This window comes from Palaemon carinicauda, chromosome 42 (genome assembly GCF_036898095.1).
Source record: "Palaemon carinicauda isolate YSFRI2023 chromosome 42, ASM3689809v2, whole genome shotgun sequence".
Classification (NCBI taxonomy): Eukaryota; Metazoa; Arthropoda; class Malacostraca; order Decapoda; family Palaemonidae; genus Palaemon; species Palaemon carinicauda.
In genome coordinates, this window is record NC_090766.1 from 2,664,411 (window position 1) to 2,690,588 (window position 26,178).

Below are 26,178 nucleotides of genomic sequence, written 5' to 3' on the forward strand. Positions count from 1 at the left end.
TAGGCACTAAATTCCAAAGTCCTAAGCTGCTTTGGGGCTATAGGAAAATGGTCACTTGAGTGATTGGTATCAATAAGAGCATTTTTGGGAGGAAATTTCACAAAACCCTTTTATTTCGGTTAAACCTTAAAACTCTTTAGGATATACTCCGAAAAAGGGGCTACATTCTTTGAGCCAGGTAAAATCCCCTAGCAGTACCTCCTTCATTGACATGGATGCCAATTTCACATTTTGGCCAAAATCACCAATTTTAGGTAATTTGTATTTTTCCTAACAGTACTTACCTCGAACTACTTTATTTTTTCCAGACTGGCACTGTAATTTCAACAATAAAGCATCCAGCAAACTGTGGTCTAGAAGAAAACCCCAAGCACCTGATACTGACAAAATATTCAGAGCAGACTTTACGAAATCAAAATAATCTCCTTTGGGATTAGCTGAGAACATACACTCACAGATGAATCTCTGAATTTCCATCTTGATTCTGGAAATGCTGAAAGGTTCTCAAATTCGATGTTACTAAAATGAAAATCAGTATATTTGTGCTGAAAAATATTTGAATCAAGGTAAAAGATGCATCCATCACAGGATCGCCACGGGTTAGCTATTAAATTCTCCTCCTTTATATTCATGGCTAAAGATAACCTCTAAAATTCTCCAACTACAAAGCATTCAGTATCTGGAATGGAAGGTAGAGATCCCACTGTACTCTTAGAACTGGAAGGTCTAGCCACAGCCGAATCTCAAGGACTGGAAAGAAGAGATCCCACTGGATCCTTCCTTGGAAGATGGTAACTTGATGGTCCAGCCACAGCCGAGTCTACAAGATCCGAATGAAGAGCCCCCATTGGAGCCTTCCTTTGAAGCTGATAACCGGAAGGCCAAGTCACAGCCGAATCCCAGGCTGGAGCGGAAAGGAAGTAGACAGCAGGCCAACACTAGTCTGGTGTGGAGATACCTTCTCATTAACATCTGAAGAGGAAGATGCGAAGATATTAAGCAACACTGCTTGTGTTTCATTGCCAGCCCTAACTGGCAAAACAAGACCATACCTTTTCCAAATTGCCTTGAGGAATTGTACCTAAGGAACTTTATTCCAGACACTCATAGCCCTGATTAATATTATACCCTTCCTTGTTAGAAGCAAATTACCATATTTGCTCACCAAAAATTTTAAGATTTTGTCAATAAGCCAATTTGTTGTGCAATTAAAATTTTCTTCAGTTGCACAAAACAGGAGTATACAGTATAGCAAATGTATTCCAGGGGTCTCCGGTTGCAATGACCCAAGAGATAGGAAGATGAAGAAAAGTTCTGGTCAGTCATTCATCCTAGACTAACACCGTAACCTCTGCCATTGAACAACTAATAATCGTCTTGCAAGGAGCTAAGGTAGCTAAACCATTTGCTGTGCAGCTACCACAGGTCCTATAAAAAATACTTATTTCCTAGACGACATGAGCTCTGGGTCGAACACCTTGCTGTCAATGAGGGGACAGATTTATGGTATAGTCAATGACATGCCTGATCCATGAGAAGATGGTGTTCATCGCTGCATTTCTTAGTAACATCAAAGTGAATTTCTAACATTATGTTGAACTTTCCAAACTTATTCCTGCTGTGGGTCTTTGTCTTCTATGAGATGAAAGGCTTTGTCAATGAAGGGAAAGAACCTGGGAAGATCCTTGGAATTACTGCGCTTGACATCTTCCTTCTTTTGTGCGTGTTTCATTTTATGTCCTGCCTCTTCTCTTTCCTTCTGCATCTGCAAGAACTACTCCGTCAAGACATCCTTTTTGTGTGACATCAGCAGTTTGTCAACCTCTTCATCATTAAAATGGTTAAAGCCATGATCCAAAAGTTGTTTCCTCAGCCTCGTCTCCTCCTCTGCAATAAAAAATCAAATGAAATCTGGAAGCAAAGCAGGGCACAGTTTCCTCAAAGATCCTTGAATGCATTTTTTTGAAACACACTCCTAAGCTTCATAAATAATGCTGGTAACTTGCTTGAGGTTAAAGTTGCTCCAGTACTTCCTCACGACATCTTGATCGTCTTTGGGTAAGAGTAAATTTTTTTGCACCATCCTCTACAACGAAATCCTTCTGTAGTTTGTTTTGAACATACAGATGATGCCTTGCTCCATAGGTTACATTTATAACACTAGGTTACAGGGAAGAAACACGATATTAGTGTTCAGAGCCAACAACAAACATCTCGTTGTGACCAGAAAAGTTGTCACATATTAGCAGAATCTCAAAATCTACATGAATTTCCACAAAAAAGCTACTCAGCTCACATTGCAAGCTAAAGGAAGTGCAGTGGTCCCAAATATGGGAATTCGTTCATCCTTTTTTACTGAAATAACAGTAGACAGGAAGGTTTTTAATAATCACTTCTTTAGAGCAACATCGATTTTTTCTCCTATGTAACGAACGTAAGGTTTGCATTTTGTGTAGGAACAAATATATGTTAAAAGAGAGAGAGATATGAATTTAGTTGCAATTTATATTCTTCTTTTCTTTACTTGCATACAATAAGTATTAATATAGCTCTTTTTGCTACCATGACCTTTCTCATCCTCCTGCCAATGATTTGATATAAAAGTCAACAATTAACAGAAGATAAATAGAATAATTTCAAAACCATGGTGACAACATTAGAACATTGTTTACTAGATTGATTCATACCAACTTGGAAGAAAAACGTCTTACTGTTAGTACATACAGTACTTGAAAATGGAATTCTTAACACCGGTGAATCTCAAGATTAACATTACAAAGTAATCTAAGTTTTTACATATCAACAAAGTCAATTTGACATTTTGTCCAGCCTTTCAGCCACCTGACTAAACTCAGAACATTAAGAAAAATTAAAAGACCTTTTATCAAAATATCTGTATTCATTACCTCCATTTCTAGCAGAATAGAACCAACAAAAATTTACGTAGATCCTCTAATTATGTACAAGACCAAAGTACATTAGATCTTCCAAATTTGAAATGTCTTAATTACAGCTTAAGTATCCTTAACTGTTAAAATAACCCTTTACTACAGGCGAAAATTTACTCACAATGAGGCCACTTCCTTCGTATTATATATTACTTTCAAAGTGACACTAAACAGTATCACTACAGAAGCAAAACAGAGAGTGAATCATATTGCTCAGCATAAGAAAGGTGTTCAAAACAAATATAATAGGAACAGGAAAGATACAGAACCTGTGAAAACTAATGAAAACAATTATAGTACTGAACTGTGAATTTCTCCCAGAAACTCTGTTCAAAGTTTGAAACCTAAATCCGAAAAGATTATGTTCGGTCATGTTAGTCACGAGCAAAATTACTAGCACCTACAGACCATTTTGTAGCATAAAATGTAAATACCTATCTTGTAGACATCATTTTTAAAGTTAGCACTATTCAGAATTTATATGTGCTATGATGGAAACAATACAAAAAAAAAAAAAAATACAGAATGTCTAAGTGTATTTATCACATTATGTTAATTAAAAATTAGTGATAGCTTCAGAATAATAAACATCTAGACATCCTAAGAGTTATCAATCTACATTCTGGTTAATATATAAGGATATAAATTTTCAGCAAGTACAAGTTCTTGAGCTCTTGTTTGCGATAGAACTTACATGCAAGTACAAGTTTTTGAGCTCTTGTTTGCGATAGAACTTACAGGCAAGTAAAAGTTTTTGAGCTCTTGTTTGCGATAGAACTTACAGGCAAGTAAAAGTTTTTGAGCTCTTGTTTGCGATAGAACTTACATGCAAGTACAAGTTTTTGAGCTCTTGTTTGCGATAGAAATTACAAACAGGCCAAGGGACCAACTCACCTCTGAAGTGATTAATCACTTACATGACAAATCATGACTCATTGAAGATTTGCTCGGGCAACAAAAATTCAGGAAACTTTCACATACATTATGTATTAATAAGACTTTATAACAACGAATGTGCATTAAACTATTTCATAAAAAAGAAACCATGGAGTGAAAATCCAATTCAACTTCATCATTTATGAAGAAAGGCCTGGTAACAAAATGTCCTTTTGGTATGCAAGCTTAAAAATATTGTTCATTAATATTTTAAAACTGCATGAACAAATAAATCTAACAGTATGAAGTTTTGCCATTGATAATCATTTACAGAATATATCTACTATATACTAAAATCCACTTTCAATTACCAAAGTAATATACAGTAATCACAATAATAAAAATATCTAACAACAATTTTAACAGATTTTATATGACCCTCATCCTATAAAGTCTAGAAATATGGTATTCCGTTTCTTCTAGGTTGACTGCGCCTTTTTGCTTTGCTCATACCTGCAAAAGAAATATTCTTTTAAAAATGCGCTGTAATTAAACTGTTCAGTATATGAAAACTTAAAAGTTAACACTAGCTATTCATAAAACAGTCTAAAGAAAGGCTTGCAGAATGTAATAAATTAAACCTTTTAAATAATATCTCCTTTGCTAATGATCAATTAACCCTTTTACCCCAGGGGTTTTTGGAAATTTCCAACCCTTAACCCCCAGGGGGTTATTTTTTTCCCAGCACATTTTGCAGTACTGTATATATTTTTTAAATTGCTCTAACAGCCTTAATTTTTGTCATAGAGAGGTCAGGTTGGTCTCATTCTCTTGGAAAATGCCTGAATTTTCTCAAAAAATTATCAAAAAATATGAAAAACAAATTTTTATAGCATTTTTTTGCAAGGACATACCGGTACGTCCATGGGGGTAAAGGGGTGGCTTTTGTGAAACGTACCAGTACGTCCTTTGGGGGTAAAAGGGTTAAGTATTGAATTCTGAAAATTTGTTCATGTATCTTTTTGTAAGATTACATTATTTAGTCACTTTATTAGATTGAAATATAAATTATAGGCCTTTCTTCCCCTTCAATAAACACATGCCCTCAGTAAAGGGAGGAACATCCTAGCGGTAAGTGATAATTGACGTGCCAATGTCTTTGTCTCCAAAATTTCTTAATCGTGGCCGAAGTGGAATTGTTTCAAGAACATGATCCACATTCCTTTTGTGTATTGTGTCGGGGAAAATGCATTGAATTAAATAACAGTTGTGAAGTGTGCGTTTCCCTCACTGTATGCTTCACTGGCTGTTGATCAAGTTAAGAGTTTAAAGTGCAAAAGAAGTTAGCTCAGGGGAAAAGTCAGGAAAGACTAGGCTAGTTGATTATAAGCTCCTGTACCCTTTTTCTATCTAAGAATCGGATTGCGTATGAAACTAATAAGGAATCAGATTGCGTATGAAACTAATAAGGCTCGATGTGATGCGAAAGTTTTACAATACTGTACAAGGAACGAGACCAAATTGTGAGGAAAGATTCAATTCTAAAATGTGCTAAAAACCATCACGACAATCAACAGATGGTAAAAAATTACTGCTACGCAAAACATTATCAGAATTAGCCTAGAGTTTGAAGTTGGATAAGTTGGGCCATGAATTCTGTTGGTAGATGTCCCATAATCATCTACTAATTTCTCATTAGAAACATTTGAAGAAGAAAACTTCTCCATAAACTCTGTCCGCTGAGGATCAAGTCCATCAATCTCGTTCCAATCATCAGTCTGTTCGCTCCCAGTTTGAACAATAACTTCTACATCCCCACAAAACTCAACTAGGCTAGCCACTTCTAAGCTTTCATAAATTTACTATCTTCTTTCCTTCTACAATTAGTCCCAATCATGAACCCCTTTAGAAACTAATTTGACACATTTTTGTATAAGCTTAACTTGGAAGCCCATACATTTCAAAGATCTAATTTCATATCCAATTTTTAGCCCCGATATAAAAATAAGGGGACGCAGGTCTTTGTTCCCTAAAAGAAGCCTTTTCACTGAACATTTGGAATGCAAAAGCAAATCTTAAAACTTACAGAAGGCCTACCAGGATAAATTTAGATATATCCAACAAAGTGGCTCTAAATAACACTAAAATATATAAATTGTGCAGATGGAATTTGGAATATTTGCATCATTTGCATCCAGAAAATTCAACAAACATTATATAGCATCACAAAGCTGATATTGTTTACCATAGAGTGCCACCGGTAGCACTGACAAACCGTAACAAGTTAAGGAGGCAGGCAACTGGAGTGAGGAAGAACAGGAATATTCTAATGCTTTAATGTTTAGTTGGGTCTAAAGGCAGAGGGCTCCAGCAAGGTGAGCCCCAGATAAGATTCATTGAAATGTAATTCAAGAGCATGGTATAAAAAAAGTTTAAAACTTTGATCACTTGACAGAAATTAACATCTGGGATGTAAAATTTCCTTTATATTTCCCAAGATATAAAAAAAATTCAGAGATGCAATTATGCTTAGTTTTTAAATACACTGAGAATGTTTTGAAATTAATAATCAAGCTTATAAATAAATCTTTTCTAAACTGTGTTCAATAGGCAGAATCGTTTCTTGTGTGTGATACACAAGAGGAAAAAGGATGATGTTACAAAAATGAAGGTGGTTACATGAATAGCTGCAGAATAGATGAAACTGAATGTAAACTAGCGCAAAATACGGTCAGATCAAAAATGGGCATTAACGACTGGAATAACTAAAAGAAGTGGCCATGAATAGAGAATAATGGAGGGCAATTAATCCATGAAATGACGAGAGAGAGAGAGAGAGAGAGAGAGAGAGAGAGAGAGAGAGAGAGAGAGAGAGAGAGAGAGAGAGAGAGAGAGAGAGAGTGTGTGTGTGTGTATGCAAAGGCATTCACATGAGGGGGTATGAGCAGATTACCACATACAGTACACTAATACTGTATTAGAAGGGTTTATTCAAGAAGAAAAAACTAAGCATGTGTAGCAATATAAATCCGAGTCCTGAAAACATAATTAAGGGACTTTAGTTTTTTTTCTGATGTACCCCATGCAACTAAGAATCCAGGACTACCACTTTCCTGTTTTAATAAATATGAAATATATGCAGTATTATTTCTGTTTTTTTTTTTTATTGAGTTTTAATAGTTTACATATGAAAGATCTGTTGTTCATTACTTCTCTTGTAGTTTATCTATTTCCATATTTATTTTTCTCACTGGGCTATTTTTCTCTTTTGGATTGTGCTTATAGAATCCTGCTTTTCCAACTAAAGTTGTAGCTCAGCTAGTAATATTAATAATAATAGTCATAATACTAATTATAATAATAATAACAATAATAATAATAACAATAATAATAATAACAATAATAATAATAATAATAAAACAGTACTTACCTGTAAATACGAGAAAGCTGATAAAGACCTGTAAAAGCCACAAACAAGTTCACACTGAAGAGTCCCCAATTTTTGGGTATGATCACCAAAGAATACCTGGAAAACAAAAAATAATCAAAATCTAATATTGTATAGTAATTGGACCACACAACATAGTAAAATTTCATTTTTTTTATATCATTGACATTAAAATCACAAAGATAATGAAAAGTTGTAAAGAGAGGTAAATGAAAAGAAAAATACATGAGGAAATGTGGCTTAGGGGCTGAAATATTATATGTAATCATATATGTACTGATTTGTCTACATCATCACTATCACGCTTTTATTATAAAGGCAAAAGTAAATGAGAAAATATTTATCATTGAAATGTTTTAAAAATTTAAATTAATTCAATTATACAAAATGAAACTATAAGAAAGCTAAACAAGTTCAGTTCTACTTGCGATAAATTTAGAACTGAAATCCTTATAAGGGCAGAAAATACTATATTTTTTTCAAGACTGTATATACATTTTTGTTCATCATGAAAATCCTATACACCTAACCTAAAAGCCTTGGGTAAAACAAGTTCGAGTCAGTAACAAATTAAAAGGGGTCACTGCACTATCATTGTTCAGTATCCACTTTCCTTTTGGTAAGGGTAGAAGAGACTCTTTAGCTATGGTAAACAGCTCTTCTAGGAGAAGGACACTCCAAAATTAAACCCTTGTTCTCTAGTCTTGGGTAGTGCCGTAGCCTCTGTACCATGGTCTTCCACTGTCATGGGTTAGAGTTCTCTTGCTTGAGGGTACACTCGGGCACACTATTCTATCTTATTTCTCTTCCTCTTCTTTTGTTAAAGTTTTTATAGTTTATATCTATATTTTAATGTTGTTACTGTACTTGAAATATTTGATTTTTCCTTGTTTCTTTACCTCACTGGGCTATTTTCCCTGTTGGAGCCCCTGGGCTTTTCCAACTAGGGTTGTAGCTTAGCAAATAATAATAATAATAATAATAATAATGGTGGTTGTATATCTGTTAGAGGCGGTCAATTTGGGCAATTGTAAAGCTTGGTACTAAATCTTCATATGAAAGTGGTAGGAATGGTACAGTAGTACATTAATATATGTACTGAATAGGCTGATTGATTGATTTCAAATTTTCTAGCATCATGACATCAAAGCTCATTTAAGCTGATAGCATTATTAAGAAATATAAAGAAAATCATGGCTACACAATATACAGTACTTGCATCCATTAACATAAAGCAGAAAATAAAATCATTTGTAGAAGACCAGCTTCTGATATGAATCTAAAATTACCACTAGTCATGAAATACATCCTCTTTATGAGTTCCATTAAATTTGTACCTGCCATTCTCACCATAAGCCTTAGAGATAGATTGATTTCTACTGTACATTCAACAAACAAATGCCTCGGTCAAAGGGACCTCGCTTGGTGATTGCCAGACTGGGGTTCGAGTCCCGCTCCAACTCGTTAGTTCCTATAGTCGCTGCAACTTCACCATCCTTGTGAGCTAAGGATGGGAGGTTTGGGGGAACTTATAGATCTATCTCCCCGTAAGGGGATATTGTCTGTATTACAAGTAGACAATATCTAAAGGGTTTTGACGACCCTTCGGTCCGGAGTCAATTTTTTTTTCTCTCTTCTCTCATACTGTCCCCTCATTTCTTTAATCCCTCTTATATTTTCTGTCCAATCCCTTATCAAACTTTACTTCTAGCTATCTCTTCCCCTGCCAACTCGCCATGGGCCAGCGCGGCAGGGTATGGCCCAAAATCTCCTCAAATGAGTTACAACCACAGACAAAATTCGGCCGTTCCTGTTGGGTCAGCGGATTTAAATCAAGGCCCAACCACACAGTCTGATTTGGATAGGGACTGTGTGCTGTATAAGCGACTATCCAACCCTAAAACAGTGCTTAACATTGCTACATACAATATAAGAACCCTCTCTGAAGAGATACACCTGAGTAGCCTGGAAACAGAGATTATGAACATCAATTGGGATATTATCGGAATCTCCGAGATGAGAAGACCAGGTGAGAAAATCCAAATGCTTAAAAGCGGACACTTGCTTTACAACAGTGGCAAGGAAAGCAAGCAAAATGGTGTTGGATTTCTCATAAACAAAAACTTACACAGCAACATTGAGAAGTTCACAGCCACATCAGACAGAGTTGCTAGTGTCACTCTTAGAATTTCAAAGCGGTACAGACTAAATATCATACAGGTATATGCTCCCACATCATTGTCATCCCAAGAGGAACTGAATAACTTTTATGATGACCTATACACCACTCTAAATAACAACAAAGCTCATTACAACATCATAATGGGGGATTTCAATGCTAAAATTGGAAAAGGGAATGAGGATTGCATTGGCAAATTTGGATAGGGGAGAGAAATGAAAGGGAAGATGACTTGATAAATTTTGCTGTAGCACATAACTTCAAGATCATGAACACATTCTGAAAACAAGAGATGGACATGGCGAAGCCCAAACCATGAAACACGTAATGAAATAGACTACATACTGGTAGACAAACATAGTTAAAAATGTTGATGTCCTGAACCAAGTCTATGTAGGCAGTGATCACAAGATGATAAGATGCAATGTCCAAATCAACACCAAACAAGAAAGGCAAACACTATTCTTCTTAAGACCAGAACATATCAAAGTAACTGAAGCTCTCAAATCTACATTTCAGATAGAGTTAAAAAACCGCTACGAGATTCTTGAAAATTTAGAAGACCAAAACAGTAATGAAACTGATCTTGAAAACTTGAATAATAACATCATTATCCCCCTGAAAGAAGTAGCAAAGAAGTTCCAGGACACAAAACCCTTTGACAACAGCAAATTCTCAGAAGACACAAAGAACCTCATGGAAAAACGGAGAAATCTCAAGCCCCCATCAACAGTGCGGGAGAAAATTGAAGCAACAGAACTAAACAAAACTATACAGAAAAAGCAACGAGAAGACCTTCGCAATAGAACGACAAAAATAATTGAAGATGTCATCAAACAAGGCAGAGGGTTTAAAACAGCAAAAAGAAAACTCGGCCAAGGGAAGCTGCAATTCACTGGGGTGCTAGAAGAAGACGGATCCCTTACAACCAACCGTGATGGAATAGCTAAGCGAGCAAGAGAGTACTACCAAAAGCTTTATTCCTTAGAAACACCTCGTTACCATCTTCGTGAAAGAGCAAATCAACACTTATCTCATCACTTTCCAGAGATCACAGCAGGCGAGGTGCGACTAGCTGTCAAGCAAATGAAGAAGGGGAAAACACCGGGACCAGATAACATCACGTTAGACCTAATAGCAGATGCTGATGAGCCAATCCACGTCAGACTGGCGCAACTATTCAATGAATGTCTGAAGAAGAGCAAAATGCCAGAAGAGTGGAATAAAGCAATCCTCATTCTACTCTACAAAAAAGGTGACCCCAGGGCCACGAACAACCGATGGCCAATCAGCCTCCTTAATGTTATTTATAAAATTTTCACCAAAGTTATCACCAACCGAAGTGTAGGAAAGCTTGATGAAAATCAGCCAAGGGAACAAGCGGGCTTTAGAAGAGGCTACTCCACAATTGACCATCTACAAACAGTAAACCAAATCATTGAGAAAACAAATGAATATAAGATACCACTAGTAGTAGCACTTGTAGATTACACCAAACCATTTGACTCGGTTGAAACTGAGGAGGTCATGTCAGCGCTGGAAGAACAGGGAGTTGACTCAGTTTACATTAATGTACTCTGTCACATCTATGACCATGCAACATCATTTATTAGCCTCCACAAGGACTCTGAACCATTCCAACTCAAGAGAGGTGTCAGACAAGGTGACACTAGCTCACCCAAACTGTTTACTGCCTGCCTGGAGAGAGCTTTCCGATAACTCAACTGGCAAGAAAAAGGAATAAAAATAGATGGAGAATATCTAAGTCACCTAAGATTTGCTGATGATATCATTATCATTGCTCACACCAAAGAAGAGCTTCAACATATGCTCACCGAGCTAAATGAAGCAAGCAAATCAATTGGCCTCCACATGAACTTCCAAAAGACCAAAGTCATGAGCAATAAATATACTGAAAATGCAGATGACATACTTGAAATTGAAAACAAACAAATTGAGGAAGTGGACCACTACATCTACCTAGAACAATGAATCTCTCAACATGACACATGTAAATAGAGCGAAATAAAAAGAAGATGAACCCTCGATTGGCAAGCGTTTGGAAGAGCCAGTACAGTGTTAAAAAATAAGAAGATTCCTATCATCTTAAAAAGGAAAGTCTATGATCAGTGTATCCTCCCCACTGTCACCTATGGGGCCGAAACTTGGAATCTAACAAAAAAGCTTTCCCTTAAATTATGAACAATGCAGAGGGCACATGAGAGAATTATGCTAAATCTAACATGGAAGGATAGAAAAGCAGCTAAATGGATACGTCAAAAAAATAAAGTAACGGATATCCTTGAAACCATTAGCAAGCTCAAATGGAACTGGGCGGGGCACATTGCCAGGATGACAGACAACAGATGGACATCACGAACAACCTTCTGGACACCCCGAGGATACACAAGAAACCGAGGAAGACAAAAAACCCGCTGGCGAGAAGACTTAGACTAACATAAGCAACAGTGGCACAGAATACCTTGCGATAGAAGTCTGTGGAAGAACCTGGAGAAGGCCTACATCCAACAAAGGACTTTTGAAGGCTGAAATGATGATGATGATGATGATAGATATATCTGCTAAATCATCAGTAGCAATTGCCTGGCCCTCCTTGGTCCTAGCTTGGGTGGAGAGGGGGCTTGGGCACTGATCATATGTAATATGGTTGGTCTCTAAGGCATTGTCTTCCTTGATAGGGCAATGTCACTGTCCCTTGCCTCTGTCATTCATGAGCGACCTTTAAATGGCTGGCGATTACCAGATATTAAATATTCATGAGGTAGTTGAGTACAGATGTCCTATTTATAATCTGCAGTGTTGTTTCCCATTTCCTAAGTACTGAATACTGCTATAACTCCAGGAAAATATTATTTCTTACTTCCATAGTTTTATTAGAGCTTGCAGCGAACCAACACAGCTGACATTCTTTGAAAATTGACTTTCTGATATTGGAGTATGAATCATTATATGGAAGAGCATCATGCTTGAAACAAAATTAAATTTCTGCTTGCTTTGCCAACCTATCTGCTTCCTCATTTCCAAGTACTACACCCACATGTGCTAGATCAGTGGTTCTTAACCTGCAGCTAGATCATCAATCATCAATTTGAAAATGAAGGAGATCATCCACCCATATGAGTCGACTGATTGATTGATTTAAGGGTTGTCTGGCATTGTGACAAGAGATATTAACATTAACATCCATTATAAGTTTTTATTCATAATTCAAGAAATTTAGAAATATCCAAATTAAAATGCCTTAGTGTCGTATAGTCATATACTATATCTTTTCCAAGAATCCTGGTAAGGATATACCTACCATCCTCCTCACGAGCCTCAGATGTGTGTCAATTTTCAAGACCCCTGAAACTGAGACTTGATAATATAGAGTAGGTGGATGTAAAAGGGAGCTAGTGAGGGTTGAGGAGCTAATAAAACCGGGGGTAAAATGTTATTTTCATTAGTAAAATAAATTTTTGAATATACTTACCCGATAATCATGTAGCTGTCAACTCCGTTGCCCGACAGAATTCTACGGGAGGGATACGCCAGCTATCACTATACTAGAAGGGGGTGTACTCACCAGCGCCACCTGTGGCCAGGTACTGCAGTACTTCTTGTTGACACCACCTCACTTTTTCCTCGGTCCACTGGTTCTCTATGGGGAGGAAGGGTGGGTCAATTAAATCATGATTATCGGGTAAGTATATTCAAAAATTTATTTTACTAATGAAAATAACATTTTTCAATATTAAACTTACCCGATAATCATGTAGCTGATTCACACCCAGGGGGGTGGGTGAAAAACCAGTGTACATGACTAAAGGATAGCTAAGTATCCCGTATTTCATATAATCAGTTATTCAGAATAACAATGAAATAATAAGTACCTGGTAAGGAAGTCGACTTGAACCGTTACTCTGCCTTTAATAAGTTCGTCTTCCTTACTGAGCGCAGCGTTCCTCTTAGGAGGCTGAACAACTCAAAGGTGCTAAAGTATACAGGGCTGCAACCCATACTAAAGGACCTCATCACAACCTTTAACCTCGGCGCTTCTCAAGAAAGAATTGACCACCCGCCAAATCAACAAGGATGTGGAAGGCTTCTTAGCCGACCGTACAACCCATAAAAAGTATTCAAGAGAAAGGTTAAAAGGTTATGGGATTAAGGGAATGTAGTGGCTGAGCCCTCGCCTACTACTGCATTCGTTGCTACGAATGGTCCCAGGGTGTAGCAGTACTCGTAAAGAGACTGGACATCTTTGAGATAGAATGATGCGAACACTGACTTGCTTCTCCAATAGGTTGCATCCATAACACTCTGCAGAGAATGGTTCTGTTTGAAGGACACTGAAGTAGCCACAGCTCCCACTTCATGTGTCCTTACCTTCAGCAAAGCAAGGTCTTCTTCCTTCAGATGAGAATGTGCTTCCCTAATCAGAAGCCTGAATAGTAAGAAACTGAGTTCTTAGAACTTGGAAAAGAAGGTTTCTTGATAGCACACCATAAGGCTTCTGATTGTCCTCGTAAAGGTTAAGACCTTTTTAGATAGTACCTAAGAGCTCTAACTGGGCAAAGTACCCTCTCCAGTTCATTCCCCACCAAGTTGGACAGGCTTGGGATCTCGAACGACTTAGGCCAAGGACGTGAAGGAAGCTCGTTTAGCAAAAACCGAGCTGCAAGGAACATGTAGCCGTTTCAGATGTGAAAACAATGATCCTGCTGAAGGCGTGGATCTCACTTACTCTTTTAGCTGTTGTCAAGCACACGAGGAAAAGAGTTTTTAATGTGAGGTCCTAAAAAGAGGCTGATTGGAGAGGTTCAAATCTTGATGACATAAGGAACCTTAGGACCACGTCTAGATTCCAGCCTGGAGTGGACAACCGACGTTCCTTTGAGGTCTCAAAAGACCTAGGGAAGTCCTGTAGATCTTTGTTGGTGGAAAGATCCAGGCCTCTGTGGCGGAAAACCGCTGCCAACATACTTCTGTAACCCTTGATCGTAGGAGCTGAAAGGGATCTTACTTTCCTTAGATGTAACAGGAAGTCAGCAATCTGGGTTACAGTGGTACTGGTTGAGGAAACTGCATTGGTCTTGTACCAGCTACGGAAGACTTCCCCTTGAGACTGATAGATTCTGAGAGTGGATGTTCTCCTTGCTCTGGCAATCGCTCTGGCTGCCTCCTTCGAAAAGCCCCTAGCTCTTGAGAGTCTTTCGAAAGTCTGAAGGCAGTCAGACGAAGAGCGTGGAGGTTTGGGTGTACCTTCTTTAAGTGAGGTTGACGTAGAAGGTTCACTCCTAGAGGAAGAGACCTGGGAATGTCGACCAGCCATTGCAGTACCTCTATGAACCATTCTCTCGCGGGCCAGAGCGGAGCCAACCCACGTCAGCCGTGTCCCTTTGCGAGAGGAGAACTTCTGAAGTACCCTGTTGACAATCTTGAACGGCGGGAATGCATACAGGTCGAGATGGGACCAATCCAGCAGAAAAGCATCCACGTGAACTGCTGCTGGGTCTGGAATCGGAGAACAATACAATAGGAGTCTCTAGGTTATCGAGGTAGCTAACAGATCTATGGTTGGCTGACCCCACAGGGCCCAAAGTCTGCTGCAAACACTCTTGTGAAGGGTCCACTCTGTGGGGATGACCTGACCCTTCCGGCTGAGGCGATCTGCCATGACATTCATACCGCCCTGAATGAACCTCGTTACCAGCGTGAGCTTTCGATCTTTTGACCAGATGAGGAGGTCCCTTGCGATCTAGAACAACTTCCACGAAAGAGTCCCTCCCTGCTTGGAGATGTAAGCCAGGGCTGTGGTGTTGTCAGAGTCCACCTCCACCACCTTGTTAAGCTGGAGGGACTTGAAGTTTATCAAGGCCAGAAGAACCGCCAACAACTCCTTGTAATTGATGTGAAGTGTCCTTTGCTCCTGATTCCATGTTCCCGAGCATTCCTGTCCGTCCAAAGTCGCACCCCAGCCCGTGTCTGATGCGCCCGAGAGGAGACGGCGGTCGGGTTTCTGAACAGCCAAATGTAGACTTCCTTGAGAAGAAAGCTGTTCTTACACCACGCGAGAGAAGACCTCCTCTCTTCGGAAACAGGAACTGAGACCGTCTCTAGCGTCATGTCCTTTATCCAGTGAGCAGCTAGATGATACTGAAGGGGGGGGAGGTGGAGTCTCCCTAACACGATGAACAGGGCCAGCGATGAAAGTGTCCCTGTTAGACTCATCCACTACCTGACTGAGCATCGGTTCCTTCTTAGCATGCTCTGGATGCATTCTAGGGCTTGGAAGATCCTTGGGGCCGACGGAAAAGCCCGAAAAGCTCGACTCTGAAGATCCATACCCAGGTAGACAATGGTCTGGGATGGGACGAGCTGAGACTCCTCAAAATTGACCAGGAGGCCAGTTCCTTGGTCAGATCCATAGTCCATCTGAGAATCTCCAGACAGCGACGACTTGTGGGAGCTCTTAAAAGCCAGTCGTCTGACGGAGCCGGACACAAGATCATGGTACTGCTGCACAGTCTGTGAACTGTCAACCATGGGGAAGCGAGGAAGTACAGTGACAACCCGAAGCTGTCTAGACTGTCTGGGTCGTACAGACAACTCCTTATCGGGTTGCTGAGGTTGCCGCACTGCGTCACAACAAGTCACTTCTGCTGGTTGTTGAACGTCTTCCCAGTGACACACTGACTCCGTAAACAAAAAATCCTCTAACTAGGACTAAGCTTGGACTGCATGTCTTGCAACACAGCTCAAGGTCTATGGGAGCAGGTGTGGTAACAGACGGGGTTAGCGACTGAAATGGAACCATTACCTTCCCTGGAAGCATGTTATGCTTAAATAAAAGTCCATAGGAGGCTACGCAGCTAAAGGCTCCTCTCCAAATGACAGAGTCCTCAAGGGAATATCAGAAGGAGGGAGAAAAGCACTTTCTCATCTACAGGGACCATATCCGAGAAAAGTTAAGTTCTCTAAGTGAGGGTTTCACTGGTGCAAAAGCAGCAGACTAGAAGGCAACGTTATGAAACTGCTTGACAGTCTAGTGAGTTGGCAACAACCAAAGATGTGTGACTGAGAAGCATGCGGTAAGGTATGCAGAGCATGCTGTATGCAGAGCATGCTGTATGTAGAGCATGCTGTAAGAGAAGCAGAGCATGTTGCATGGCGTGTAACATTTCTCAGAAATTCCATGACCAGTGCTAGATTGAGTAATATCGCATTACTGTCCATTGAAAGTGCACGTGCCGAGGGAATTGAATTAGACTGTTTTGTTGATGAATTTGATAGCCGGCATGATAATCGTAGAATTAAGCTGCACTAAATATACGATCTATAATCTACTTCACCTCAGGACAGGGAAACTCGCCCTGTTGGCAACACTGCATTACTTCATGCATGCTTGCATGGGGTTTTAATATCAACATAATATTTACATTACATTCATAACTCATGATTCATTTTTGTTTTGAAGATATTTTGCCATATTTGCGATTTGTTAAAAATATATTGCAAGGAATACATATATATTTTTTTATATGTAATACGAATAACCTCCATTATCATAATGTTTGAGTAGGCATACATGTATATGATTACAAATGCAAGTTATGAAAGTAATGAGGTGTTATTATTGTCATTTGTTATTTCAAAGTTGAATGGGAAGAGGCTCAAGTTGAGGAGAAAGTGGCAGATGCATGCGTTGAGGTGGCTGACTCATAGCATGAGGTTCCTGCCTCAAGAGTTGCGCTTGCCTCAAGGGTTGAGGTGGCTGCGCAGAGAGAGACTCTTGACTCACGAGTTGAGGTTCTTAAGGTGTGAGCTGCGAGAGTTAAGGTAGCGGCTGCGCAGAACGCAGTTCCTGTCTCACGAGTTGAGGTTCCTGAGGAGCTAGCCTCAAGAGTTGAGGCTTTCGCCTTGAGGAAAGTTGAGGTAGCAGCTGCGAGAGCTGAGGTGGCTGCCTCAAGGATGGTAGAGGTTGTCGTACCTCAAAAGGTTGTAGCCTCAAAGATGGTCTAACTGCAAGAAAATCTTGCCTCAAGGCATAAGACTCCTGCTCCCATAGTTGAGGTTGCCTTAAGGAAGGTTGAGGTTGCTGCACAACGCTGGTAACTGGCAACTCCGAACTCGGTAAGGTAGCTTGAGGAACCTCAACTTCGTACGCCTGGCAGACTGGACTGCGGTGAGGCGGAGCGCTCGCAGGAGGAGGTGTAACCTTCTCAGCCTGAAACTCACGCATTAAGACCGCAAGCTGCGACTGCATGGACTGCAGCAAAGTCATCTTGGGATCAACAGACGATAAGGTCTGTTGAGGCAAAGCCTTAACAGAAGATGAGGTCTGTTGAGGCATCGCCTTACCTCTCTTAGGAGGTGTGCAGTCACCTGATGACTGCGGAGAGTCAGAGCTAACCCAATGACTGCATCCGGGTTGTTGAACTCTAGAGGTCTGGACTTTACGTTTAAGAGGTCTTGAGACCTGAGTCCAGCGTTTTCTCCCCGAAATTTCTTCTGCAGACGAGCAAAATAAGGGCTCAATCGTCTGCGGGTGGGAGTGACGGTCTCTGTAAGACACGCCCGCAACCACCGAGGATACTTCTGTGCGCCGATCAAGGCCTGCCGAACCCTTTTGCCCTTCGACATTGCTTCTCCCCTGGGCTTGGGAGCTTGCAAGAGGTCCCGGACTGGGAGGACGACTGGCACGCACAGAAGTACCCTCACGCACAACACTGACACACTTTGCGCTAATCACTTATCACTTTTGATTTTCTGTTTGCACTTATTTCACTGAACTCGAAACTTTAAGTGGTTTGTACCTGAAACACGCAATTCTATCCTTCCTTAAAAGTTAGTAATTGCGAAAACAGAATTACAATGTAACAGAAAAATCTAATGAAAGATAAATAATTCAGTGGCTGGAAAGAGACTAAACACTAGATCAAATAAACTACGTTTAAAATCTCTCACCGCATAAAGCTTGAGAACAAGAATAAAACTCTAGAAACGTTTACCTTCTTCCCCTAAAGAGACTAGGGAGAAGAGCAAAAACGATAACAACGTTACTCGCTTGAACGAAACGTTTATCCAGCTCTCTCTCCCTCCGTCTCTATCTCTCTCTCTCTCTCTCTCTGACTTAAAACCTGAGAGAAGAGCCCAATCATATATATCGTTAAAACATATTATTGTTAAAGGAAAAAAACTGAAATATTTCCCAAATAAAAAGTTCCTTTATTAGAATTAAAACCATTAAGCTAAGAAAGAATGAACAAAACGCTAGAAACGGTTACTCTTACTGCAACGTGACACCGTGAAAATTCTCTCTCTATCGTAACGATAGAGCGCAAGTTGAACGTTCTGAACGTCAACAACTGCAGAGACAAAACAAAACGTTAGTTCAACTTTGCAAACAGTACGAGACTATCAAAGAAATTCTTTCAAAAACATTAAAATAGCATAATATGTTAACAGGAAAACCGAAATGACGGGCTCAATGTTAATTAACTTCGGTACCAAGAAAAGACCGCCTACTATTAGGAAAGGTCGAATATAAACAAATATAAAAATTAATTTTAATAAGTTTATAATAAAAGGAAGTTAATCGAAGAGGCCTATAAAAGGCGGAGAGATATAAATAAATCTATAACTTTTGTTAAGCAAAATTAAGAAAGAGAGTCTATACTCTCTTAGACACCAACACTTCCGTCTAAGGGAAGGGTCGGCCATTTAAAGGTGAAAGAGAGTTCATACTCTCTTCGTCACCATAATTAATCAAATTAATTCCAAAAGCTAGCTAAGCTAATAATAGAAGTTTCCAGTATAGCGAATAGCTGCAAATTTTAGAGAAATACTTCACCAAACCGTGAACAATACTCCAAAATCATAAGCGTATCCAAGAACGTCTTGCCGGAAGCACGACAGAGGAAAAAGTGAGGTGGTGTCAACAAGAAGTACTGCAGTACCTGGCCACAGGTGGCGCTGGTGAGTACACCCCCTTCTAGTATAGTGATAGCTGGCGTATCCCTCCCGTAGAATTCTGTCGGGCAACGGAGTTGACAGCTACATGATTATCGGGTAAGTTTAATATTGAAAAAAAGTAAATATCAAGAAAGGTTGAAAATGGCATATGACGAAGTGACAGTAAGAGAAACTGGTAATTTAGAGGAGTGGAAGTTAGTAAAAGAAATTTTGTTGGGATATCAAGTGATGTGTGTGGCAAGAAGTTTGTTGGAGGCAGCATGAGGAAGGGCAGTGAATAGTGGAATGAAGGAGTGAAGGTAAAAGTGGAAAAGAAATGAGGGCTTTTGAAGAATGGCTGCAGAGTAATAGTGTGGAGAAGTATGAAAGATATAGAGAAAAATGTGGAAGTAAAGCGCAAGGTAAGTGAGGCAAAGAGGGCAGCTAACCTGAGGTGGGGTCAGGGATTGGGTCATTCATATGAAGAGAATAAGATGTTTTGGAAAGAAGTGAAGAGAGTAAGGAAGGCTGGCTCAAGAATTGAAGAGACAGTGAAAGATGGAAATGGAAGGTTGTTAATAGGAGAGGAGGCAAGGAAAAGGTGGGTGGAATATTTTGAAAGTTTACAGAATGTTGAGGATAATAGGGAGGCAGATATAATTGCTGTTGCAGATGTTGAGGTGCCAGTGATGGGAGTTGAGAATGAGAGAGATTACAAGAGAGGAAGTGAGGAGAGCACTAGATGAAACGAGAGTAGGAAAACATCTGGTATGGATGGTGTGAGAGCTGAGTACTTGAATGGTTGGTGATATAGTTTAATATGTTTTGTGTTGTCAATGGTACCAGTAGATGGGGTTTGTGCGTGTATTGTACCACTATATAAGGGTAAGGAAGATGTGCATGAGTGTTGTAATTCAAGGGGTATTAGTTTGTTGAGTGTAGTTGGAAAAGTGTATGGTAGAGTACTGATTAATAGGATTAAGGATAAAACAGAGAATGCAATCTTAGAAGTACAGGGTGGTTTTAGAAGTGGTAGGGGTTGTATAAATCAGATATATACAGTTAGGCAGATATGCGAAAAATATTTAGCAAAAGGTAAGGAGGTGTATGTTGCGTTTATGGATCTGGAAAAAGCGTATGATAGAGTTGATAGGGAAGCAATGTGGAATGTGATGAGGTTATATGGAGTTGGTGGAAGGTTGTTGCAAGCAGTGAAAAGTTTCTACAAAGGTAGTAAAGCATGTGTTAGGATAGGAAATGAAGTGAGTGATTGGTTTCCGGTGAGGGTGGAGCTGAGACAGGGATGTGTGATGTCGCCATGGTTGTTTAACATGTATGTTGGAGTGGTGAGAGAGGTTAATGCTCGAGTGCTTGGACAAGGATTGAAACTGGTAGACGAGAATGATCATGAATGGGAGGTAAATCAGTTGTTGTTTGCAGATGACACTGTACTGGTTGCAGACGCGGAAGAGAAGCTTGGCCAATTACTGACAGAATTTGGAAGGGTGTGTGAGAGAAGGAACTTGAAAGTTAATGTGGGTAAGAGTAAGATTATGAGATGTACGAGAAGGGAAGCTGGTGCAAGGTTGAATGTCATGTTGAATGGAGAGTTACTTGAGGAGGTGGATCAGTTCAAGTACTTGGGGTCTGTTGTTGCAGCAAATGGTGGAGTGGAAGCAGATGTACGTCAGCGAGTGAATGAAGGATGCAAAGTGTTGGGGGCAGTTAAGGGAGTAGTAAAAAATAAAGGGTTGGGCATGAATGTAAAGAGAGTTCTGTATGGGAAAGTGATTATTGAATGTGTTTGAGATGAATTGTCTAAGGAGTATGGCTGGTGTATCTCGAGTAGATAGAGTTAGGAACGAAGTAGTGAGGGTGAGAACGGGTGTAAGAAATGAGTTAGCAGTAGAGTGGATATGAATGTGTTGAGGTGGTTTGGCCATGTTGAGAGAATGGAAAATGGCTGTCTGCTAAAGAAGGTGATGAATGCAAGAGTTGATGGGAGAAGTACAAGAGGAAGGCCAAGGTTTGGATGGATGGATGGAGTAAAGGAAGCTCTGGGTGATAGGAGGATAGATGTGAGAGAGGCAAGAGAGCGTGCTAGAAATAGGAATGAATGGCGAGCGATTGTGACGCAGTTCCGGTAGGCCCTGCTGCTTCCTCCGTTGCCTTGGATGACCACGGAGGTAGCAGCAGTAGGGGATTTAGCATTATGAAGCTTTATCTGTGGTGGATAACAGGGGAGGGTGGGCTGTGGCATCCTAGCAGTACCAGCCAAACTCGGTTGAGTCCCTTGTCAGGCTGGGAGGAACGTAGAGAGGAGAGGTCCCCTTTTTTGTTTCATTTGTTTGATGTCGGCTAGCCCAAAGAATTGGGGAAGTGCCTTGGTATATGTATGTATGTAGTTATACCATTTGCTCTTTCAGCTAACCTAGTAGAATGCATGTCTTTAAATGATGGTTGAGCAGTAATACCAAATAGTTGGAAAGTAATATTTCACATGGGAAGACTTTGTATATGTAACTAGTGAGGCTGCAGAGGCTGCAGGAATACCATAGAATTCTACGGATAGCTGTATTTTGATGGACATGAGGATGATGGGAAGTTTTCAGGATTCTAAAACTTAGCACCAGCTGAAGGGTGAACAGTTCTTAAATTATTTATTGAATCCACAGAATGGGATACCACTCTAGCATAAGTTGAACTTTTACCTAAAAGTTTTTTTCGTGCTGAACCAAAAGTGATAAGTTTATCATTGGCAGCTTCAATTAAGGGAATGTCACCAATTCTATGATAAAAAAATTATTGGGTAGTTAACTCCAATCCAAGTAATGACATCCTTTCCCAATAATCTAGGCAACGAAGAGAGGAATTGAGGTTGGATAGCTAGGTAGGAAATCAAAGATTAAATATGGAAGTTGAAGTAACAATAAGAAATAGAAAAAGTATTTGAGACACATTGTGAGTTCTCTTGCCAGTCACAAGAAAATATGGAAAATAATGTTCCATGTTGAATCCAAGCAACTATGTCAAGGCAATCTGTAATTAAGAGGGACACCTAGCTGTAAACAGGTGCAAAACACCTGACCAGCGAAATCAAATCCAGAATGTTTTATTTCATTTTTCTTGTAACAAACCTTGCACTTCAAACATATAGCATATGCATTTTGTAGAAGATTCATTTAAATAATTGACTATCCAATTCTTATTAAGAAATTCTCTTTTTATAAAAATGGTCCCCCTCATCTTAAATCCCTTTATAATACTGCAGAACTTCATGTCATTTATGATAATAGCTTTGATATCAACAACCGATGAGTTACTGTAGTCAAAAGGCACATTAACACAAGTTATAACTTACCTAGACCAAATGATTCCTGTAGCTGCTAAGGCTCCAGACTGGGTTACTGACAACTTCTCTGCCGGTCGTTTCAAATCACCCAGGCCAGCAATAACAAGTCCCTAGGAGAAGTAAATATGATAAATAAATCTTTTCCACAATAAAGAGATAAATATTTTTCTGTACATGGGACACTTCGAGGACATCCTAAAAGGATAGGTTGTGTTCAATAAATCTAATAACTCCTATTGTATAATATTCTTTGATTTTTACGTTTGAGCTACGTAGCATTTTACATTCAGCAGAGCCCCTTAAGATAGAATGAGTGTTATTTTCAAGTGCTACGTGTGTGACTATTACAAATATCACAAATGTTAGCAATTTGTATATTTCTTAACTATACAAACCATCATTTTAAATAGGAATAAAGTCAGATTTGCTGACCAAGCTGGGAGGAAAACAACACATCCTTTGTGGGCGAGTAGCGGTAGTGTCAAGATGAAGGGGAGGGGGTGGGGGATTAGGATGGTCTCCCGCATGTTCTCATCCCCATTCTGAAGGTCCCAGCCTAGGTTTTGAGGGGAGGATGAGGTGGACAGTAAAGAGTTAAGAAAGATATAACCTAATAAAACTTGTTATTTATTCCTATACAAAAACAGCCCTTGTCCTTTTAAATAGGAGACTCACAGATGGAGAGGGAAACCATATTACACAAGTCTCGAGAAGAAACCCGAGGAAACAACCTACTCTCCTGGCATAGAGGGGAAGCAAGAATCAGATGTCTCACCACAGAGCCTACCCCTCCAAGGGTGAAAGCTTAACAAGACAAGAAGGAACCACCTACTAGGCTAACTAGAAGTAGCTTTGCACAGGCTACCCTTCAATGGGGGAATCCTTGGTTCTTGGAAGCTGTTTACCTTCTAGGATTAATCAAAGTTCATCCCGAGGATAGGGTTGCATTTCATGTACCATACACCAATATTTCTCAGTAAGTCTCACCTGGTAAGCTGTTTCTTGCTTGGATGAAAGACCACATCAGTGAGGAGGGAGAGGGGCAGGAGGGGAAGAAAAGGTATGCATCTGCCTATTCCTTACTTTTACAGTTTGTCCAGATCCAGATGTAACCTGGCCGAGGACCTAAATTACTTGTTGGATGACTACAACAGGCTCCAAAGAGACAGTGTTCAGAGACTTCTACGTTATCTCCTGAAGGTAGCGGGCCTAGAAAGCAGATTGTCTCTTCTATACTATTGCCCTCAGCACCTGTCCTACCAAGACGTTCGCTCTGAAGGCCTTTGTGATCCTTCCCCCTAGTATTTCATAAGCGATAGGGATCGAGTAGTCCCTCCTCTCGTACGCCCTCCTGATCGTTTCCTGTAGTCCAAAAGAGATGGTGTTCCTATAGAACCTTTTCTTTTTCCTACCTGTGTCCACAAACAGGTTGTGAATGGTGGGTCTACAGCTTGCCATCCATTTTAGGCACTTCCTGAAGGTACTGTCGGAACAGAGAAGAAGCACTTCTGGCTTGTCATAAATTCTTTATTGGGAGGAGATAGAAAAAAAACTCAAACCACTTGTCCCAAACTGCTGGGTTCCGAGTCTTTGTCACGAATTCAGGCACAGAGTTGAATGTCATCTTTATCCAACCTTCTAAATGAGAGACCTGGTATAAGATACGAAGGATCTCAACAATTCTCTTAGCCAATGCCAGGAGAATATTAGTCCCAAAAAATGTTATCTTTTCTTGAAATTGGATTTGAGCATCGCCCATGTGAGGTTTATATCTTGGTTTTGTTTTCATCTACTATTCTTGTAAAAAATAGTAGATGCAGTCCAAACTAATTAAAATGACGTCTTATACTTGTCAAATTCATACAATCACTGCTTTAAAATGTTATTTTTATTAGTAAAATAAATTTTTGAATATACTTACCCGATAATCATGTAGCTGTCAACTCTGTTGCCCGACAGAATTCTATGGAGGGATACGCCAGCTATCACAATACTAGAAGGGGGTGTACTTACCAGCGCCACCTGTGGCCAGGTACTCAAGTACTTCTTGTTGACACCTCCTCAATTATTCCTCGGTCCCACTGGTTCTCTATGGGGAGGAAGGGAGGGTCAATTAAATCATGATTATCGGGTAAGTATATTCAAAAATTTATTTTACTAATAAAAATAACATTTTTCAATATTAATCTTACCCGATAATCATGTAGCTGATTCACACCCAGGGGGGTGGGTGAAAACCAGTGTACAAGATTAAAGGATAGCTAAGTATCCCATATTTCATATAACAGTTATCTCAAATAACAATGAAATAATAAGTACCTGGTAAGGAAGTCGAATTGAACCGTTACTCTGTCTCTTTTTTAAGTTCGTCTTCCTTACTGAGCGCAGCGTTCCTCTTGGAGGCTGAATCAACCCAAAGGTGCTAAAGTATACAGGGCTGCAACCCATACTAAAGGACCTCATCACAACCTTTAACCTCGGCGCTTCTCAAGAAAGAATTGACCACCCGCCAAATCAACAAGGATGTGGAAGGCTTCTTAGCCGACCGAACAACCCATAAAAAGTATTCAAGAGAAAGGTTAAAAAGTTATGGAATTATGGGAATGTAGTGGCTGAGCCCTCGCCTACTACTGCATTCGTTGTTACGAATGGACCCAGGGTGTAGCAGTACTCGTAAAGAGACTGGACATCTTTGAGATGGAATGATGCGAACACTGACTTGTTTCTCCAATAGGTTGCATCCATAACACTCTGCAGAGAACGGTTCTGTTTGAAGGCCACTGAAGTAGCCACAGCTCTCACTTCATGTGTCCTTACCTTCAGCAAAGCAAGGTCTTCTTCCTTCAGATGAGAATTTGCTTCTCTAATCAGAAGCCTGATGTAGTAAGAAACTGAGTTCTTAGACATTGGTAGAGAAGGCTTCTTGATAGCACACCATAAGGCTTCTGATTGTCCTCGTAATGGTTTTGACCTTCTTAGATAGTACTTAAGAGCTCTAACAGGGCAAAGTACTCTCTCTAGTTCGTTCCCCACCATGTTGGACAGGCTTGGGATCTCGAACGACTTAGGGCAAGGACGGGAAGGAAGCTCGTTTTAGCCAAAAAAAAACCGAGCCGCAAGGAACATGTAGCCGTTTCAGATGTGAAACCTATGTTCCTGCTGAAGGCGTGGATCTCACTTACTCTTTTACCTGTTGCTAAGCACACGAGGAAAAGAGTTTCTAATGTGAGGTCCTTAAAAGAGGCTGATTGGAACGGTTCAAATCCTGATGACATTAGGAACCTTAGGACCACGTCTAGATTCCAGCCTGGAGTGGACAACCGACGTTCCTTTGAGGTCTCAAAAGACCTAAGGAGGTCCTGTAGATCTTTGTTGGAGGAAAGATCCAAGCCTCTGTGGCGGAAAACCGCTGCCAACA

General features: G+C 39.9%; 1 protein-coding gene across 3 annotated transcripts in view; it reads right to left on the bottom strand.

Moving 5' to 3' along the window:
- Positions 1 to 3,916: 3,916 nt before the first annotated feature.
- The window catches only part of LOC137633310 (mitochondrial pyruvate carrier 2-like), a 50,680-nt gene continuing 28,418 nt past the window's right edge, over positions 3,917 to 26,178 (bottom strand). For all 3 annotated transcript variants that reach the window (XM_068365533.1, XM_068365532.1, XM_068365530.1), the window contains 3 exons: positions 22,770 to 22,870; positions 7,255 to 7,350; positions 3,917 to 4,337 (listed from right to left, as the gene is read on the bottom strand). In XM_068365533.1, the coding sequence (XP_068221634.1) occupies positions 4,304 to 4,337; positions 7,255 to 7,350; positions 22,770 to 22,870 (231 nt within the window). In that variant the 3' untranslated portion in view covers positions 3,917 to 4,303. The remainder of the gene's footprint in view (positions 4,338 to 7,254; positions 7,351 to 22,769; positions 22,871 to 26,178) is intronic.